Below are 22,725 nucleotides of genomic sequence, written 5' to 3' on the forward strand. Positions count from 1 at the left end.
AAATAATTTATAAATGAAATCGGAGGATACTTAAATGATAACTTAAATGTTTCTTTTTTGAGAGTTTTTTTTTCTAACAAAAATAATACTCCGCATCAAATGTTTCAGTGCTTCAACCACTTTATTTTGTCCAATCTGAATGTTTGTAAGTAACCACACCTGTGCATGCAAAATCTAAAACACAACTCTTAAAATCAGATCTCCATGATCATGGCTGTCTGGTTAACTGCAAACGGGTCACCATCAATGAACCCTTTAGAGTTTATAGAAGCTTAATGAACAATAGCAGTGCAATAAAACGACTTCCTCAAGTGAGTTGCTCTTGTCTCACGGTAAAATCCTTCCCCAAAGCAGTGAACTCAGTCAAGACTCTTCCCCACGCCGGCAGCGGTGGGTTTATTTAGGTTCAGGCCCTTCTGGTTGCGCATGAGAGGCTGATGGCTGCCCAACAGGTCCAGAGAATGCTGCCAATACCAGCATGACTGACAGTAGTATTTAAAACATGCCTGAAGAGTTGAAAGAAAAAATTAGAGTTTAGTTTGGTAGGTTGGTGCGGTGTGTTGTAAGTTTTAATCAATACATTGCTTTGAATCATTTATAGGTGGTGTATAATTTGGATGCATGTCACAAGACCATCATTTTCAACAATACTGGAAATTATTTTTGACACATACTTAAGACATGACTTTAAACTTAATCTAATAATATATAACCACAAATCCAGTAAATATTTGGCCAATCAGATTAAAAGAAATAGAGAAAAAGTAACAATTGTAACTATTAAAGACTCAGCTGGGAAGCCTACCAACTCTCCACAAGAAATAAATACAATATATAGAAACTTTTATGCTAAACTATTCATCTGATAATAACACAAGACAAGATGATATTAATTCATTTTTTGATAATATTCAACTCCCAAAAATTAACACAGAACAAATCAGTGCACTGGACAAACCAATAATAGAAAAAGAACTCCTTATCGCCCTGAATCGAATGCCTAAAAATAAAGCACCAGGACCCGATGGCTTCTCTGCAGAGTCCTATAAACACTTCTGGTCCATTATTCATCAGAGCAATAACGGAAATAAAAGAAAACTCAAGATTACCAGTGCACATGAACACAGCCACTATTTCACTTAACCCTAAACCTAATAAAGACCCAACCCTTCCGTCAAAAACTACCGTCCTATTTCTCTCATCAACGTAGACATCAAAATAATCAGTAGAGTTCTTGCACATAGAATTGAAAAAATTATCCCATTGGTTTTATTAAAGATAGGCATGCATCCAACAACACACGCAGACTATACAATTTAATCCATTATTCATCACTACAACAGGAAAAAACCATCATAGTCACTTTAGATGCAGAAAAAACTTTAGACAGAGTCAGTTGGAACTTCTTATTCATCACATTACAAAAAATTGGCTTTGGGGAGTCATTTATTAATTGGATTAAAATTGTATACATAGCACCTTCTGCCACAGTCACCACCAATGGACTAACATCACAAAGCTTCACACTGCACAGGGGGACTAGGCAAGGATGCCCACTCTCTCCTTCTTTATTCACCATCTTCATTGAACCCTTAGCAGCAGCCATCCGTCAGAACCCACTCATCAGAGGAATCCACACACCCCAAACACAACATAAGATTAGTTTATATGCTGATGACATTTTACTATTTTTGCAAAATCCTCAATCATCTCTGCAAGAAATAACTAAAACCATTGATTTATACTCTACACTATCAGATTAAGCAATAAATTGGAATAAATCTTTAATTCTTCCACCAACCAAATGGGATGTGGTATCAACCATTCCTCTATGCTCAGGCCACATCACTTATTTAGGCATTAAGGTTTCCTCCAGGCTGTCAGAGCTGACTGGACTCAACTTCACTACTTTACTGAAAACTCCTTCACTCCTTTACTAAAGACGACCTTGACCGCTGGCACAACTTACCACTTTCCATCCAGGGCAGAATAGCGATAATCAAAATGACAGTACAAATTTATAACTTTACAAAAACCCAAATCTTTGGGGGGATTAGAAGCCCCACATTTATACCCTTACTCACTAGCCAACCAACTTCAATACATATATAAATGGATTCACCCCACTCAGTCAGACATTATATGGCTAGACATAGAACAATCATTCTGCGAAAACTTGCGCATATCAGACATACCATTTCTCAGTCAATCCATTAAACATCACCCATGCTTCAAAGCAATTACAATAACCTCTGCTCTGAGAGTCTGGTGGAAATATCATCAAATCACAAACTCCAATCAGGCCCCATCTAAATTCACCCCACTCTGGAACAACCCTAATTTCACAAGCAACAAAAAAAACACTAAATCAATCAATCAATTCTTGAATTATCTGTAACTCAAATCAGCTGTTTTATCCAAAATCAACAATAGAACCATCAATCTTCACCTTCCTTCCGCATTAGAAGATTTAGTTAAATAATCCTTCCCAAAAAAATTACTTTCCAAAATATACAAGATTATAACTAGTTCAAATAAAACCATAACTTTAACAACAATCAAATGGGAAGAAGACCTTTGGATTGCTCCTGGTACTGTCTTCTGGACTCAAATTTGTAAAAATATTTATTCCAAGACTAAAAACGCCAATCTTCATCTCATACAGTATGAGACTAAAGATATATACACACACACCGTATTTTTCGTACTATAAGTCGCACCTGAGTATAACTAACGTCAGTCCAAAAATATGTCATGATGAGGAAAAAAACATATAAGTCGCACTGGACTATAAGTCGCATTTATTTAGAACCAAGAACCAAGAGAAAACATTACCATCTACAGCCACGAGAGGGCACTCTATGCTACTCAGTGTACAGTCGTGGCCAAAAGTTTTGAGAATTACATAAATATTGGAAATTGGAAAAGTTGCTGCTTAAGTTTTTATAATAGCAATTTGCATATACTCCAGAATGTTATGAAGAGTGATCAGATGAATTGCATAGTCCTTCTTTGCCATGAAAATTAACTTAATCCCAAAAAAACCTTTCCACTGCATTTCATTGCTGTCATTAAAGGACCTGCTGAGATCATTTCAGTAATCGTCTTTTTAATGTCACAGTGTCTGGGTTGTGTTCCCTGGGTGTCCACTAGATGTCCTCTTTTCCCACGGTGTCTTTCACTTCATTAATCACATTCCTCACGTCCCTGCTTAATTATCGCACCCAGCTGTCACTAATTACCTATCATCACACCCTGTCAGTTTCCCATTAGCGCTTGTCTCTCCTTGTGTATATAACCCGGTCTGTCTTAGTATGTGGACGGAGTCCTTGTTTAAATGTTTGAAAGTTTATTCATGTCCGTCGCTTCTTGCCTTGCTTTGCCTTGTCTTCGTGTCTTGTTTATGTTTGATATTCTGGTTTTGACCCTGCCTGGACTGTTTACCCTTTTGGATTACCCTTTAATAAATGACTTACCTGCAATTGGTTCTATCTCCGTGCCTCATTGGATCCCTGCCGTGACAGTTAACTCAGGTGAGAATGTTGACGAGCACAAGGCTGGAGATCATTATGTCAGGCTGATTGGGTTAGAATGGCAGACTTGACATGTTAAAAGGAGGGTGATGCTTGAAATCATTGTTCTTCCATTGTTACCATGTTGACCTGCAAAGAAACGCGTGCAGCCATCATTGCGTTGCATAAAAATGGCTTCACAGGCAAGGATATTGTGGCTACTAAGATTGCACCTAAATCAACAATTTATAGGATCATCAAGAACTTCAAGGAAAGAGGTTCAATTCTTGTAAAGAAGGCTTCAGGGCGTCCAAGAAATTCAAACATGCGCCAGGATCGTCTCCTAAAGAGGATTCAGCTGCGGCATCAGAGTGCCACCAGTGCAGAGCTTGCTCAGGAATGGCAGCAGGCAGGTGTGAGCGCATCTGCACGCACAGTGAGGCGAAGACTTTTGGAAGATGGCCTGGTGTCAAGAGGGGCAGCAAAGAAGCCACTTCTCCCAAAAAAAACCACCAGGGACAGATTGATCTTCTGCAGAAAGTATAGTTAATGGCCTGTTGAGGACTGGGGCAAAGTCATATTCTCCGATGAAGCCCCTTTCCAATTGTTTGGGGCATCTGGAAAAAGGCTTGTCTGGAGAAGAAAAGGTGAGCGCTACCATCAGTCCTGTGTCATGCCAACAGTAAAGCATCCTGACAGCATTCATGTGTGGGGTTGCTTCTCATCCAAGGGAGTGGGCTCACTCACAATTCTGCCCAAAAACACAGCCATGAATAAAGAATGGTACCAAAACACCCTCCAACAGCAACTTCTTCCAACAATCCAACAACAGTTTGGTGAAGAACAATGCATTTTCCAGCACGATGGAGCACCGTGCCATAAGGCAAAAGTGATAACTAAGTGGCTCGGGGACCAGAATGTTGAAATTTTGGGTCCATGGCCTGGAAACTCCCCAGATCTTAATCCCATTGAGAACTTGTGGTCAATCCTCAAGAGGCGGGTGGACAAACAAAAACCCACTAATTCTGACAAACTCCAAGAAGTGATTATGAAAGAATGGGTTGTTATCAGTCAGGATTTGGCCCAGAAGTTGATTGAGAGCATGCCCAGTCGAATTGCAGAGGTCCTGAAAAAGAAGGGCCAACACTGCAAATACTGACTCTTTGCATAAATGTCATGTAATTGTCGATAAAAGCCTTTGAAACATATGAAGTGCTTGTAATTATAGTTCAGTACATCACAGAAACAACTGAAACAAAGATCTAAAAGCAGTTTAGCAGCAAACTTTTTGAAAACTAATATTTATGTAATTCTCAAAACTTTTGGCCACGACTGTAGACTACAGGAGCACTGAGCAGCATCTCTGGCAGCATAGAGCGCCCTCTCGCGGCTGTAGACGGTAATGTTTTCTCTTAGTTCATTTCTCTTAGTTCATGTCAAATTAATTTTGATAAATAAGTCGCACCTTGATTTTGCAATATAAACGAACTACTACTTCATTAAGAATATTTCATCAAGCACGGTGAGTAATGGCTTCTCCCGTCATTGTTACTTGCACCTCTTGCCACATGTACAGTTTATCTATCTCTGTCGCTGATGAGGGATTCACATGTGATAAATGCAGGGAAATAGTTAGGCTGACAGAGAAGATTTCAGAATTAGAGACACGCATCCAAACTTTAATTGAGGAAAGTAAGAATGTTAGGGCTCTAGATACGGCTTTGGCTTTGGATGCGTCTAGCTCAGGGATTCCTGTACATTGTTCGGTTCCGGAAACAGAGCCCCAGCAGCAGGGCAACTGGGTGACGGTGAGGCAGCGTAGTCGTGGGTCAAAACACCGCTCTTCTGTTCCAATCAAAACATTAAACAGGTTCTCCCCACTCAGTGATGCACCCACTGAGAAACCTGATGAAAGTGCTCTAGTTATTGGTGATTCTATTGTACGGAACGTGAATATTGTGTGGTGTTGAAATTATTCAGCCAAGTGATGATATCTCAGATCATTATTTATTTCTTTGCAAAATTCATATATAAAATTGTAAATTCTACTTCTTGTTACAAGTATGGAAGAACCATCACTTCTAACACAAAAGACTGCTTTTTAAGTTATCTTCCTGATGTATCCAAATTCCTTAGCATATCCAAAACCTCAGAACAACTTGATGATGTAACAGAAACTATGGACTCTCTCTTTTCTAGCACTTTAAATAAAGTTGCTCCTTTACGCTTAAGGAAGGTTAAGGAAAACAGTTTGACACCATGGTATAATGAGCATACTCACACCCTAAAGAGAGCAGCCCGAAAAATGGAGCGCAGCTGGAGGAAAACAAAACTAGAGGTATTTCGTATTGCTTGGCGGGAAAGTAACATATCCTACAGAAAAGCATTAAAAACTGCTAGATCCGATTACTTTTCTTCTCTTTTAGAAGAAAACAAACATAACCCAAGGTATTTATTCAATACAGTGGCTAAATTAACGAAAAATAAAGCCTCAACAAGTGTTGACATTTCCCAACTCCACAGCAGTAATGACTTCATGAACTACTTTACTTCTAAAATCGATACTATTAGAGATGAAATTGCAACCATTCAGCCGTCAGCTACAGTATCACATCAGACAGTGCACTATAGACCCCCTGAGGAACAGTTCCACTCATTCTCTACTATAGTAGGAGTGGAAGAATTGTATAAACTTGTTAAATCATCTAAACCAACAACATGTATGTTAGACCCTATACCATCTAAGCTCCTAAAAGAGGTGCTTCCAGAAGTCATAGATCCTCTTCTGACTATTATTAATTCCTCATTGTCATTAGGATATGTCCCCAAAACGTTCAAACTGGCTGTTATTAAGCCTCTCATCAAAAAACCACAACTTGACCCCAAAGAACTAGTTAATTATAGACCAATCTCGAATCTCCCTTTTCTGTCCAAGATACTAGAAAAGGTGGTATCCACACAATTATATTCCTTCTTAGAGAAAAATGGTATATGTGAGGATTTCCAGTCAGGATTTAGACCGTATCATAGTACTGAGACTGCTCTCCTTAGAGTTACAAATGATCTGCTCTTATCATCTGATCGTGGGTGTATCTCTCTATTAGTTTTATTGGATCTTAGTGCTGCGTTTGACACAATTGACCACAACATTCTTTTGCATAGACTTGAACACTTTGTTGGCATCAGTGGAAGTGCATTAGCATGGTTTAAATCGTACTTATATGACTTCATCAGTTCGTAGCAGTGAATGAAGATGTATCCTATCGATCACAAGTGCAGTATGGAGTACCTCAAGGCTCAGTACTAGGGCCGCTACTCTTCACCCTTTATATGTTACCCTTGGGAGATATCATCAGGAAACATGGTGTTAGCTTTCACTGTTATGCTGATGATACTCAGCTCTATATTTCTTTGCAGCCCGGTGAAACACACCAATTTGAAAAACTAATGGATTGCATAGTCGATATAAAAAACTGGATGACGAGTAATTTCTTACTGCTAAATTCTGAAAAAACAGAGGTGTTAATTATAGGACCTAAAAACTCTGCTTGTAATAACCTAGAACACTGTCTAAGACTTGATGGTTGCTCTGTCAATTCTTCGTCATCAGTTAGGAACCTAGGTGTGCTATTTGATCGCAATCTTTCCTTAGAAAGCCACGTTTCTAGCATTTGTAAAACTGCATTTTTCCATCTCAAAAATATATCTAAATTACGGCCTATGCTCTCAATGTCAAATGCAGAAATGTTAATCCATGCATTTATGACCTCAAGGTTAGATTATTGTAATGCTTTATTGGGTGGTTGTTCTGCACGCTTAGTCAATGTCAATGTCAATGTCACCTTTATTTATATAGCGCTTTTAACAAAATACATTGCGTCAAAGCAACTGAACAACATTCATTAGGAAAACAGTGTCAATAATGCAAAAATGATAGTTAAAGGCAGTTCATCATTGGATTCAGTTATGTCATCTCTGTTCAGTTAAATAGTGTCTGTGCATTTATTTGCAATCAAGTCAACGACATCACTGTAGATCAGGGGTTTTCAAACTGTGGGTCGCGACCCACTTGTGGGTCACAGAATGGAACAAGGTGGGTCGCACAAAGTCACTTGGCTGCAGCTAAATTTGCGTTTCAATGACACACACACACACAGTTCAGTCTAGGGCTGCACGAAAGTGACGAGTGGGAACGGTGCGAGGCCGGTGGAGTGATTGGAATTGAGCGACACCTGCTCGACTCACCAGTCTCGAGAACCACGGAGGAGATCGGAAGGATACAAAAGAGGAGCGTCCGTCTCCCCGGCAACTCACTCCAGCCCACCGCCTCGAGCATCCTCCTTCGCCCTGCTCGATGGCACTGCGGATTCACCTCAGTGCCGAGGGATCTTCGGCACCGCGTCCCTCCTTCCTCCCAGGCTTCGGCACCAGTCTAACACATTAAAAACTTCTCAATCACGGGAAGGAGGAGGCGGGAACCGGGAACCCACTCGTCACAATGATATAGCCCACCAACATTAATAAGGACTGCAATATCCTTAGTGTGATTTTCGAATTGCAATTAAGTCCGCGTGCTTTGCGTGTTTTGAAGCGCGGGCGCGCACGAGTTGTAATAACAGTGAAGGTCTCAGAGCAATGTCATTAAAAGGTTCAATCGGTCCGCATTATTAAAAGAGAAAAACTTGCTCACTTCAATACACTATATTCCGCATGAGATTGCATACACCAGAAAACAAATGTTACGAAAACGGTTTCAGGTAGGCCATGTTCATTCATTTCTATCGTCCGTTTGAGCTCTGTGCACTTTTTTCGTTCGGGAAACGGTTTGTAAAAAGCATTTCACATGTACAGGGTGAGCAGTGCACAAACGCAGGGTTAATTGTAACACTACAAGATTTAAACATTTCCACATAACAAAATGCACAAAAAAATAATGCAATACTCCTTGACGTATCATCTCTTTTTAGAGAAAAATTTGCCAAAGTTCAGAAATCTTTTGAAGATATTGCTGAACATTAATTTAACCATTGCTAAAATAAATTTCTGCCTGAACTTAATGTCATCCAGTTTTTTTTTTTTTTTGTTTATTTAAAACGAGACACATGTTTATTATTATTTTTTACCTATTTCACAATTATTTTAATCTCCAAACAGTTTTAGATAGTTCTGCTTTGCTTCTTATGCTTTTTCTAAAAAAAGTGTTGGATTGTGCTCCGTTCTCACCGACACACACGGAAGGATCGTGAATGCATTTTCTGCAACAAAACACAGCAGCGCAGATTACAGTTCACTGGAGTGAGCCTGTTTAACGTTTTTATGGACACTACATATTCTAAAGTCTGTAAACAAAAATTAAAACTTAAATATTAATAGTGATTTTTTTCAGGTGTAGGCCTACTCTAAAATAAAAAGGTTTTTTTTCTTAAATACTTCATTTCTGTCATCAAACTTTTAAGTAAGATTAGGCTTAAAGTGATATCAACCTTTTTTTTTCCTCAAATATTGTGGTGGGTCATGAAATAGATTACACTTGTCTAGGTGGGTCGTGGAATGGAAAAGTTTGGGAACCACTGCTGTAGATGAAGTGTCCCCAACTAAGCAAGCCAGAGGCGACAGCGGCAAGGAACCGAAACTCCATCGGTGACAGAATGGAGGAAAAAACCTTGGGAGAAACCAGGCTCAGTTGGGGGGCCAGTTCTCCTCTGACCAGACGAAACCAGTAGTTCAATTCTAGGCTGCAGCAAAGTCAGATTGTGCAGAAGAATCATCTGTTTCCTGTGGTCTTGTCCTGGTGCTCCTCTGAGACAAGGTCTTTACAGGGGATCTGTATCTGGGGCTCTAGTTGTCCTGGTCGCCACTGTCTTTCAGGGCAGTAGAGGTCCTTTCTAGGTGCTGATCCAGCATCTGGTCTGGATACGTACTGGATCCGGGTGACTGCAGTGACCCTCTGATCTGGACACAGACTGGATCTGGTGGCCACGGTGATCTCGGAACAAGAGAGAAACAGACAAATATTAGCGTAGATGCCATTCTTCTAATGATGTAGCAAGTACATAGGGTGTTATGGGAAGTGTTTCTGGTTCCGGTTTACCTAATTAATGCAGCCTAAAAATCCTTTAACGGATTTGGATAATAAAAGCATATTAGTATGTTATGTGTATGCCAGGTTAAAGAGATAGGTCTTTAATCTAAATTTAAACTGCAAGAGTGTGTCTGCCTCCCGAACAATGTTAGGTAGGTTATTCCAGAGTTTGGGCGCCAAATAGGAAAAGGATCTGCCGCCTGCAGTTGATTTTGATATTCTAGGTATTATCAAATTGCCTGAGTTTTGAGAATGTAGCAGATGTAGAGGATTATAATGTAAAAGGAGCTCATTCAAATACTGAGGTGCTAAACCATTCAGGGCTTTATAAGTAATAAGCAATATTTTAAAATCTATGCGATGCTTGATAGGGAGCCAGTGCAGTGTTGACAGGACCGGGCTAATATGGTCATACTTCCTGGTTCTAGTAAGAACTCTTGCTGCTGCATTTTGGACTAGCTGTAGTTTGTTTACTAAGCGTGCAGAACAACCACCCAATAAAGCATTACAATAATCTAACCTTGAGGTCATAAATGCATGGATTAACATTTCTGCATTTGACATTGAGAGCATAGGCCGTAATTTAGATATATTTTTGAGATGGAAAAATGCAGTTTTACAAATGCTAGAAACGTGGCTTTCTAAGGAAAGATTGCGATCAAATAGCACACCTAGGTTCCTAACTGATGACGAAGAATTGACAGAGCAACCATCAAGTCTTAGACAGTGTTCTAGGTTATTACAAACAGAGTTTTTAGGTCCTATAATTAACACCTCTGTTTTTTCTGAATTTAGCAGTAAGAAATTACTCGTCATCCAGTTTTTTATATCGACTATGCAATCCATTAGTTTTTCAAATTGGTGTGTTTCACCAGGCTGCGAAGAAATATAGAGTCGATAGGATACATCTTCATTCACTGCTACGAACTGATGGCGGTCATATAAGTACGATTTAAACCATGCTAATGCACTTCCACTGATGCCAACAAAGTGTTCAAGTCTATGCAAAAGAATGTTGTGGTCAATTGTGTCAAACGCAGCACTAAGATCCAATAAAACTAATAGAGAGATACACCCACGATCAGATGATAAGAGCAGATCATTTGTAACTCTAAGAAGAGCAGTCTCAGTACTATGATACGGTCTAAATCCTGACTGGAAATCCTCACATATACCATTTTTCTCTAAGAAGGAATATAATTGTGTGGATACCACCTTTTCTAGTATCTTGGACAAGAAAAGGGAGATTCGAGATTGGTCTATAATTAACTAGTTCTTTGGGGTCAAGTTGTGGTTTTTTGATGAGAGGCTTAATAACAGCCAGTTTGAACGTTTTGGGGACATATCCTAATGACAATGAGGAATTAATAATAGTCAGAAGAGGATCTATGACTTCTGGAAGCACCTCTTTTAGGAGCTTAGATGGTATAGGGTCTAACATACATGTTGTTGGTTTAGATGATTTAACAAGTTTATACAATTCTTCCTCTCCTATGGTAGAGAATGAGTGGAACTGTTCCTCAGGGGGTCTATAGTGCACTGTCTGATGTGATACTGTAGCTGACGGCAGAATGGTTGCAATTTCATCTCTAATAGTATCGATTTTAGAAGTAAAGTAGTTCATAAAGTCATTACTGCTGTGGTGTTGGGAAATGTCAACACTTGTTGAGGCCTTATTTTTCGTTAATTTAGCCACTGTATTGAATAAATACCTGGGGTTATGTTTGTTTTCTTCTAAAAGAGAAGAAAAGTAATCGGATCTAGCAGTTTTTAATGCTTTTCTGTAGGATATGTTACTTTCCCGCCAAGCAATACGAAATACCTCTAGTTTTGTTTTCCTCCAGCTGCGCTCCATTTTTCGGGCTGCTCTCTTTAGGGTGCGAGTATGCTCATTATACCATGGTGTCAAACTGTTTTCCTTAACCTTCCTTAAGCGTAAAGGAGCAACTTTATTTAAAGTGCTAGAAAAGAGAGAGTCCATAGTTTCTGTTACATCATCAAGTTGTTCTGAGGTTTTGGATATGCTAAGGAATTTGGATACATCAGGAAGATAACTTAAAAAGCAGTCTTTTGTGTTAGAAGTGATGGTTCTTTCATACTTGTAACAAGAAGTAGAATTTACAATTTTGGCTATATGAATTTTGCAAAGAACTAAATAATGATCTGAGATATCATCACTTGGCTGAATAATTTCAACACCATCAACATCAATTCCATGTGACAGTATTAAATCTAGAGTATGATTTCGACAATGAGTAGGTCCTGAAACGTGTTGTCTAACACCAATAGAGTTCAGAATGTCTATAAATGCTGATCCCAATGCATCGTTTTCATTATCAACATGGATATTAAAATAACCAACTATTAAAACTTTATCTGCAGCCAGAACTAACTCGGATGTAAAATCACCAAACTCTTTAATAAAGTCTGTATGGTGCCCTGGTGGCCTGTATACAGTAGCCAGTACAAACATAACAGGGGATTTATCATTAACATTTGTTTCTTTGGATAATGTTATATGAAGTACCATTACTTCAAACGAGTTATACTTGAAGCCTACCCTCTGAGAAATCCTGAAAACGTTGTTATAAATTGAAGCAACACCTCCACCTTTGCCTTTTAGACGTGGCTCATGTTTATAACAGTAATCTTGGGGGGTGGACTCATTTAAAATAATGTAATCATCAGGTTTTAGCCAGGTTTCTGTCAAACAGAGTACATCTATATTATGATCAGTGATCATATTATTTACAAAAAGTGTTTTCGTAGAAAGGGATCTGATATTCAATAAGCCAAGCTTTATCATTTGTTTATCCATATTGCTTCTGTTTTTTATTTGTTGAACCTCAATTAAATTGTTAATCTTAACTTGGTTTGGACGTTTTTTGTATTTTCTAGTTCGGGGAACAGACACAGTCTCTATAGTGTGATATCTAGGTGAAAGAGTCTCTATGTGCTGAGAATTAGCTGACCTCTGTGACGGGAGGCAGCTAGCAGACGGTCGGTTTAGCCAGTCTGTCTGCTTCCTGACCTGGGCCCCAGTTAGTCAAGTATAAACAAGAAGACTATTTGCCATATTTCTAGAGAGAAGAGTGGCGCCACCCCAGGAGGGATGAAGACCATCTCTTTTAAACAGGTCAGGTCTGCCCCAAAAGCTCGTCCAATTGTCTATGAAACCTATGTTATTCTGTGGGCATCACTTAGACATCCAGCCATTGAGTGATGACAATCTGCTATGCATCTCATCACCACGGTAAGCAGGGAGGGGACCAGAGCATATTAGTGTCTGACATCGTGCTTGCAAGTTCACACACCTCTTTAATGTTATTTTTAGTGATCTCCGACTGGCGAAGTCGAACATCATTAGCGCCGGCATGAATAACAATCTTACTGTATTTACGTTTAGCATTAGCCAGCACTTTTAAATTTGCCAAGATGTCAGGCGCTCTGGCTCCCGGTAAACATTTGACTATGGTGGCTGGTGTCTCTATATTCACGTTCCGTACAATAGAATCACCAATAACTAGAGCACTTTCATCAGGTTTCTCAGTGGGTGCATCACTGAGTGGGGAGAACCTGTTTAATGTTTTGATCGGAACAGAAGAGCGGTGTTTTGACCCACGACTATGCTGCCTCACCGTCACCCAGTTGCCCTGCTGCTGGGACTCTGTTTCCGGAACCGAACAATGTATAGGAATCCCTGAGCTAGACGCATCCAAAGCCGTATCTAAACCCCTTAACATTCTTACTGTCCTCAATTAAAGTTTGGATGCATGTCTCTTAATTCTGAAATCTTCTCTGTCAGCCTAACTATTTCCCTGCATTTATCACATGTGAATCCCTCATCAGCGACAGAGATAGATAAACTGTACATGTGGCAAGAGGTGCAAGAAACAATGATAGGAGAAGCCATTACTCACCGTGCTTGATGAAATATTCTTACTGCGGTTGTTTGATGAGCTTAGTAAACAAACTACAGCTAGTCCAAAATGCAGCAGCAAGAGTTCTTACTAGAACCAGGAAGTATGACCATATTAGCCCGGTCCTGTCAACACTGCACTGGCTCCCTATCAAGCATCGCATAGATTTTAAAATATTGCTTATTACTTATAAAGCCCTGAATGGTTTAGCACCTCAGTATTTGAATGAGCTCCTTTTACATTATAATCCTCTACATCTGCTACATTCTCAAAACTCAGGCAATTTGATAATACCTAGAATATCAAAATCAACTGCAGGCGGCAGATCCTTTTCCTATTTGGCGCCCAAACTCTGGAATAACCTACCTAACATTGTTCGGGAGGCAGACACACTCTTGCAGTTTAAATTTAGATTAAAGACCCATCTCTTTAACCTGGCATACACATAACATACTAATATGCTTTTATTATCCAAATCCGTTAAAGGATTTTTAGGCTGCATTAATTAGGTAAACCGGAACCGGAAACACTTCCCATAACACCCTATGTACTTGCTACATCATTAGAAGAATGGCATCTACGCTAATATTTGTCTGTTTCTCTCTTGTTCCGAGATCACCGTGGCCACCAGATCCAGTCTGTGTCCAGATAAGAGGGTCACTGCAGTCACCCGGATCCAGTACGTATCCAGACCAGATGGTGGATCAGCACCTAGAAAGGACCTCTACTGCCCTGAAAGACAGTGGCGACCAGGACAACTAGAGCCCCAGATACAGATCCCCTGTAAAGACCTTGTCTCAGAGGAGCACCAGGACAAGACCACAGGAAACAGATGATTCTTCTGCACAATCTGACTTTGCTGCAGCCTGGAATTGAACTACTGGTTTCGTCTGGTCAGAGGAGAACTGGCCCCCCAACTGAGCCTGGTTTCTCCCAAGGTTTTTTTCTCTATTCTGTCACCGATGGAGTTTCGGTTCCTTGCCGCTGTCGCCTCTGGCTTGCTTAGTTGGGGACACTTCATCTACAGTGATATCGATTGCAAATAAATGCACAGACACTATTTAACTGAACAGAGATGACATAACTGAATCCAATGATGAACTGCCTTTAACTATCATTTTTGCATTATTGACACTGTTTTCCTAATGAATGTTGTTCAGTTGCTTTGACGCAATGTATTTTGTTTAAAGCGCTATATAAATAAAGGTGACCTGACTATAAGTCGCAGGACCAGCCATAGTACTGAAAATATGGTATATATATTTATATAAATGTAATCAAATCAAATCTACACCTAAAATATACCACACATGGTTTTAATGCACCAAATTCTAATTTTAATGCACCATAGGGCTGTCACTTTTGTGAAAAAATCATTTTCGATTTTTAAGACATAAGTGTTCATTGAATCGATTGTAAAATCGATTTTCCATGTCTAAAAAAAAGACGTTTCCTTTTTCAACGTCAAATAACGCACGAACATAAAGAGCAATGGAAACGCACAAGTCAGCAATATTTCTTATTTATTGGCATGAAGTATCGTACAGAATAACAAAGAGCAAAAAATATATCTGCAGAGGGGATGGCTGCCATAACAAAAGAAAAACATCAGTGCAGGCTTCAACCCGGCTGCATTTATGATTTAGACAATTCAAAAATCTCCAAGATTATTTTAAATAATGATTCAATCCATTTCAAACTACTGTTCAAAAAATGAAACTTTAAATGGACTTGAGAACAGGCCATGTGTGTTTTTTTTTATTGAACGTAACCGACACCATTACAAATTTATTGGACAGGAAAACAAATCGATCAACATTTTTGGGGTCCAGAGCAGAGCGTTTTTTATTCACTGTATGTCCAGCTGTTGAGAAGACGCGCTCCGACCGCACTGATGTCCCAGGGACACTCAGGTACAGCTGCGCAAGGTGGGGGTAATACTGCCAATTTTCCACCACAAAAGCCGGTCCCTGTCAGCTTGCAACAGTCCTTTTCATAACTCAGAATCTCGCGTAACGTAAACACCTCTTTCGCGCCGCGAGACCTCCAGACACGCGTAAACGCGCCTTTGCATTGACTTAACATTGAAATCATTCGTGCCAGACGCTCTATTCGCGTTTGGTGTGAACACAGCATTGTAGTAAAATTGCTGCAATTTTCTGTCTAGCTTTCGCAATGCATAGCTACTGCACTTTCGGAATTCTTTAATTTCTTTTTCTGCTTGTTTGTGAGTTTTGTTACATATATATATTTTAATTGTTTAATTCTTTTAAAATTAATAGTGTACATATTTGGTTAAAATCGATTCCCTATTTGCATTTTCGAAACTTTTTTTGGTTGGTCAGATCGATTGTGCAATCAATTTTCAAACTAAAAGTGACAGCCCTAATGCACCACACCCTTCTTTTAATGCACCACCTCAGGCATCCATACAAATAGTAACTGTACTGTGAATGACAAGGAGGAAAGAAAAGAAAAGAAAAACACTGACACAGAACCTAGGAGAGGTGTGGTATGTGTTAGTTATGTGTAATTATTTCATTACTACTATTTCTATTGTCATTTTATCATTATTATATTATTAATATTATTACTACTGTTATTATTATTGATATTACTGTTTCGGCAATCGCAAAATATTATCATCATTTCCATCATTAGTATTTATTATTGATATTGTTTTTAATATTATTGTTGTTATTATTAATGTTATTATATTATTATTGATATAACTATTTCTGTTAATACAAAATATTATCATCATCACCATATTTAGTATTACTATTGTTATTATTATTGCTGTTATTATTGTTGCTATTATTGATATACATTTTATTATTATTATTATTTTATTGTTGTTTTGTGTTTTGTTGTTGTGTTTTGTGTTCACCCTATGTTGAATGTTTTTGCACTCCTAATAAAAAAACTTAATCTTATAATAAAACTAATAATGTATATAGATACTGTATGTGTAAAATGTGTGTATAAGAAATTGCAATGCTTGTTTTATAGTTAAATAACAAATATTCACATAGAAAATTTTATTTATATAAAAAACTAAATTTCCAAAATGATTAAATCCTCTGTATATTTATAATTAATTTAAAATGCTAATTAAAAATCTAATTAATCGAGACTGTATACCGAATTGAAATCGAAACTAGTTAATTTTTTTTGTGTGTGTACTGAATTGAATCGTTTGGAAATTGCAAATCTTGCATTTGAATTTAATCAAAACCCAGTGAATCGAATTGATAATCAAATAAATTTGCTGTCAACCCAAAGATTCCTTTCTTGAAATAAATATTTTCCACAATAGAAAATAAATGAAAAATGTAAGTAGAACATTGCTTAAAAATGGTTGTTCACCATCACTTTAATGATGCAGATATGTTGTTGTCAAAAGTCAAATTAAACAGAGACCAAAGAATTAGAAGCTGAGCTGTAACGCTCGGTATGATGCTGTGCAGAATCTGATTCCTACCTGAGCTCTACAGAAGAACGGGCCGGGCAGACTGTTACATATTTGGCACATGGAGTCACTCAGATAAGGTTCAATCCAGACCTACAGAGGGAACAGGAAGGAATTGAGGAATATCCACAGAGCTGATCCCACAGCATATGGTATATCTGAGTTCTGCTCTAATGTACCTTCTTGGTAAACTTAAAGGTTTTTATCTGCACAAACGCTGCAGTCACAGCTTTCAAATAGCTCCTCTGACTTCTGAACATCACTCTCCCAGACCCTAGATGAACAAACGCAACACATTCACTCTATGGCTGAAGCAACAGTAAGATAAAAGTAGAATATATATATGTGTGTGTGTGTGTGTGTGTGTGTGTATACATACGACCAATTTCTGAATGAAAATAAATTGGAGGCCAAAGGTTTGGAATAATTGAGAAATTGATCTAATGCTCACCAAGGCTGTATTTATTTGAATAAAAATACAGTAAAAAATTGATTTTGCAGCTTAATGTTTTTGTGGAAACAAAAATATATTTCCAGGATTCTAAATAGATCAAAAGAACAGCATTCATTCGAAACAGATTTCTATAACAAATGTCTGTTATGATTACACAATTATAAATGTCTTTACTGTTATTTTCTATCAGTTTAATGTATCCTTGCTGAATAAAAGTATTGATTTATTTTTTTATTTATTTTTATACCCCTTTTGAATGGTAGTGTATCACATTTTCCATTAGGATATTGTAATATTATGAATTATTAACTGAGTTTAACATTGATGATAATACAAAATGTTTCTTAAGCATCATATCAGCGTAACAGAATGATTTCTGAAGCATCATTTCTGAAGACAAAAGTAATGAACCTGAAAATTCAGCTTTGCATTATAGAAACATTTTTACAGTATATTCAAATAGAAAACTTTAAATTCTAATAATATTTCACAATATTAGTTTTTACCTTATTTTTGATCAAATAATTGCAATCTTCGTATAACAAAAGACTATTCCAAGCATTATTATTATTCCAATTATGCCAAACTTTTGGTTGCCAGTATAAAATCTACACCTATTTTTTCACTGTAGATAAGAGGAGAATGCACAGACCTATCGGATATTTGTCCTTGTCTATGTTGATGCCTGCATACATGACCTCTCCGAAGAGCTCTTCCATGATGTGGGCCAGACTCTCTGCATTCAACGTCCCATGCAGAGCACCCACAAACACCGTCTTACTGCGGGGCAGACGCTGGATGGGGAGGTGGATTAAACTGCTGTCTGAGATAACCCACGGGATGACCTGCACCTGCAGTACAGCAAATGAGAGAGCGGGGTCAGAGGTCAGGGGTCGGTACGGTTAAGTGCATGTTATTCTCACATCTTTGCTGTGGATCCGCCTGCTGGACAATTTGTAGTAGAACTCAAGATTATCATCAGACTGAGCACAGGCCTGCAGGAGCGACTTCACTGACTCCTCCCAGTCAAACAGCAGATACATATAACCTGCAAAAACATACAAGACGTCAAATCAAAGCACTATACACATACTGTATATATGTGTGTTCATATATATATATATATATATATATACACACACACACACACACACACACATACATTATTTATAAATTATATTCTGTACATACTGTGTGTGTATATATTTTTGTATGTATTTTTGTATTTTTACAATCTGTATATTTTAACAATCTCTGCAGAATTTCTATTATTTAAAATCTTTGATAATTAAAGGGACTTTTCATTTAGATTCATGGTAATCAAAAACAGTTTCGATGGCACCAAATAAACTAGGTAAAATAATAATATAAATATATTATAAATGTAAATACACAAATATGTTAATATGCATAAATTACATTATTATGAATAATTAAAAATGCTAACCAAATCTAATTTTAATAATTAGGAAGCAGTCTGCGTGTATCATATTCATGTAAAATATCAGTTGAAAACTAAATGTTTCTTGGTAAAATCTCATTTTTACTTTATATAATTTAATAATTAAATGGTTTGATGATAATTTTATTGTCATCATAAAAGGCATTTTAAGTAGGTTTATGATGGTTATCTAAAACTATTGAAGACATTTTCAAATAATTTTAATTAAATAAATTAAACTGATGTTAAATTACTAAACCTTGAAATTTAATTAATAACTGGAAATAAATAAAAAGTAAAAGGGAATTAAAACTTAATAAAAAATTATAATAATAATGAAAAAAGCGAATAACAAAATTACAAAAAAGCTAATTCAAAATATTAATAAAATCTATAATAGTATATAAAGAATAACAAAAAAACTATGTATAAAGGTGCTTAATACTGATTCTGAAATATCAGTAACAAAATTAAGTTATACTTGCTGTTATTTTATCAAATTTAGCAACAATTTCCCAGCAAAAATATGTTTGACACAAATGGTGATGATGATTAGCCTTTTTTCTCTTTCTGTGTGTTGTTGTCTCTGTGTAATGGAAGCTTATGTCACTAAAACAAATTCCTTGTATGCGCAAGCCTACTTGGCAATAACGCTCTTTCTGATTCTGATTCTAAAAGCCTTTTGTTTCCTAAGAAAAAGCATGAATAATACACCAGAAGATGATACGTAAAGCTTTATATGGTCAAGCATCAAATATATTTCTATATTGACCCTTATATTGTTGAATTATAGATAAGATATAATCCTATGTGATAAATTCTGCTGTTACCTTGTGGAGCAAAACGTGGATGATTTCCATCTTTACCAGGCCAATCCACTTTCAATGGACCAAAAACACTAAATGTGTTCAACAGACTCGCTACAGAAACAGAAAAGTTGATTGCATTCAGAACCATAATACAGAATAAAAGCTACATCTCAAATGAGTTTCAGTCAGCACACCCTCTGTGATGTCCCATGGCACTCCTCCCAGAAACACTTTACAGGAGTAAACAGGGTTTTTGTAGTGGCGTAGAGGAAGGCTTCCTTCCCAGGTGTAAGTGGCTTCATTTACAGCTGTGAGAAACAATGAGTCATAAAATCACAACAATATTAATAACAGCTGTAGACAGAACACAAGGCTTTTAAGATGTGTTTTTTAAATATTCCACCATTTTAAAGCCTGATATATATATACAGTACAAACCAAAAGTTTGGAAACATTACAATTTTTAATGTTTTTGAAAGAAGTTTCTTCTGATCATCAAGCCTGCATTTATTTGATCAAAAATACAGAAAAAACAGTAATATTGGGAAATATTACGAGAGGGTAAGACACAGAAAGAAATTTCTGAACTAACAGGCTGTTCCCAGAGTGCTGTATCAAGGCACCTCAGTGGGAAGTCTGTGGGAAGGAAAAAGTGTGGCAAAAAACGCTGCACAACGAGAAGAAGTGACCGGACCCCGAGGAAGATTGTGGGGAAGGACCGATTCCAGACCTTGGGGGACCTGCGGAAGCAGTTGACTGAGTCTGGAGTAGAAACATCCAGCTCCACCGTGCACAGCCGTGTGCAGGAAATGGGCTACAGGTGCTGCATTCCCCAGGTCAAGCCAATTTGGGCTCCAGAGAAGCAGCACTGGACTGTTGCTCAGTGGTCCAAAGTACTTTGAAAGCAAATATTGCATGTCATTCAGAAATCAAGGTGCCAGAGTCTGGAGGAAGACTGGGGAGAAGGAAATGCCAAAATACCTGAAGTCCAGTGTCAAGTACCCACAGTCAGTGATGGTCTGGGGTGCCATGTCAGCTGCTGGTGTTGGTCCACTGTGTTTTATCAAGGGCAGGGTCAATGCAGCTAGCTATCAGGAGATTTTGGAGCACTTCATGCTTCCATCTGCTGAAAAGCTTTATGGAGATGATTTCGTTTTTCAGCACGACCTGGCACCTGCTCACAGTGCCAAAACCACTGGTAAATGGTTTACTGACCATGGTATTACTGTGCTCAATTGGCCTGCCAACTCTCCTGACCTGAACCCCATAGAGAATCTGTGGGATATTGTGAAAAGAAAGTTGAGAGACGCAAGACCCAACACTCTGGATGAGCTTAAGGCCGCTATCGAAGCATCCTGGGCCTCCATAACACCTCAGCAGTGCCACAGGCTGATTGCCTCCATGCCACACCGCATTGAAGCAGTTATTTCTGCAAAAGGATTCCCGACCAAGTATTGAGTGCATAACTGAACATAATTATTTGAAGGTAATAAATGCTGAAAATGACCATGGATTTGCGCAGCTTCTCATTTAACAACGGTTCTGTGTAGTAACAGCTGCTCTATGTGAAATCACACACCTGATGGAATTTACCGCTGATTAGAGAACAGGCTTTACTGACGAGATGCGCATTAACGATCGGCCGATCTGGATCAGAGCAGCCCTAAATATCAGGCAGCAAAAATGTTTTCGACATTGATAACAATCAGAAATGTTTCACGAGCAGCAAATCAGCAGATTAGAATGATTTCTGAAGATCATGTAACACTGAAGACTGGAGTAATGATGCTCAAAATACAGCTGTGCATCACAGAAATAAATTCCTTATAAAAATATATTAAAATAGACAACAGTTATTTTCAATTGTAAAATTATTTCACAATAATACTGTTTTCACTGTAGTTTTATCAAATAAATGCAGCCATGATGAACATAAGAAACATTAAAGCTGCAAGCAGCGATGAACGGGCCCTCGCACCCGGGCTCACCGGCATCGAGTGGCTTTAGTAAATAGGTGAACGGTGAGAAATATGCGTTTAAACTCATAAACATAAGTAGAATATATCAATGTTTATTCCATATATGTGCCAATCTTCCTGTTGCCAGCAGGTGGCACTATTATTATAATGGAATATTGGCCTTCAGATTTGTTCAGGCCAGGACTCTTATTGAACATGTGAAGTCTGGGGAAGATTGAACATTTTATGCCTGAGTTACAACAACTTCTCTTGCTGTGGCGAGACATCAAATTTTGTCATGGCGCCATGGACACGCCCTTAAACAAAAACTGAAGATCTCCACAATTTAACATTGCACAGGCCTTTAGATTAGACTGACCACAAAAAATACATTTATGTCAAAAGATTTCTAGGAGTAGATTGTCGCAGCGTAAAACATGTCACTTCCTGTTGCCAGCAGGTGGCGCTATGACTATAATTGAATATGGGCATGTAGATCTGTTAAGGGCAGAAGTCTTATCTAACATGTGAAGTTTGGGGTATATTGGATATTGTATGTCTGAGTTACAGCAACTTCCTTTTTCATGGCGAAACATCGAAATTTGTCAGGCCGCCATGGACATGCCCTTTAACGAAACCTCAAGATCTTCGCAATTTAACATCGCAAAGGCCTTTAGATTTAACTGACCAAGTTTGGTGTTGATCTGAATAAATCTCTAGGAGGAGTTCGTTACAGTACAACCCCTGAAAATGGCAAAAACAACGCCAATTTTGCAGAGAAAATAAAAAATAACCGACTTCCTGTTTGGATTCGGATTTCGTACCAAGAGACTTTTTCGTAGATATTGGTGTGTTACATGTGTGTACCGATTTTTGTACATGTACGTGAAACATAGCTTGAGGCGCACTCCGTTGAAAGTGTATATGCACTCAGTTGAAAGTGTATAGGTGGCGCTATCGAGCCATTTTGCCACACCCAATGGAATATTGGCCTTCTGATCTGTTCAGGCCAGGACCCTTATCACACATGTGAAGTTTGGGCAAGATCGGACATTTTATGCCTGAGTTATAACATCT

The 22,725-nt window shown here is 38.1% G+C and overlaps 1 protein-coding gene across 1 annotated transcript; it reads right to left on the bottom strand.

Moving 5' to 3' along the window:
* Positions 1-102: 102 nt before the first annotated feature.
* On the bottom strand, positions 103-20,612 carry LOC132091058 (cytoplasmic polyadenylation element-binding protein 1-like). Its single transcript, XM_059497824.1, has 8 exons — positions 20,588-20,612; positions 19,885-19,998; positions 19,712-19,801; positions 18,364-18,488; positions 18,093-18,291; positions 17,166-17,260; positions 16,999-17,079; positions 103-506 (listed from the first exon to the last, which is right to left on the bottom strand). Exons 1-8 carry the CDS (start codon positions 20,610-20,612, stop codon positions 360-362), a joined length of 876 nt encoding a protein of 291 aa, XP_059353807.1. The 3' UTR covers positions 103-359.
* Positions 20,613-22,725: the final 2,113 nt, after the last annotated feature.

This window comes from Carassius carassius, chromosome 17 (assembly GCF_963082965.1).
Source record: "Carassius carassius chromosome 17, fCarCar2.1, whole genome shotgun sequence".
NCBI classification, from domain to species: domain Eukaryota; kingdom Metazoa; phylum Chordata; class Actinopteri; order Cypriniformes; family Cyprinidae; genus Carassius; species Carassius carassius.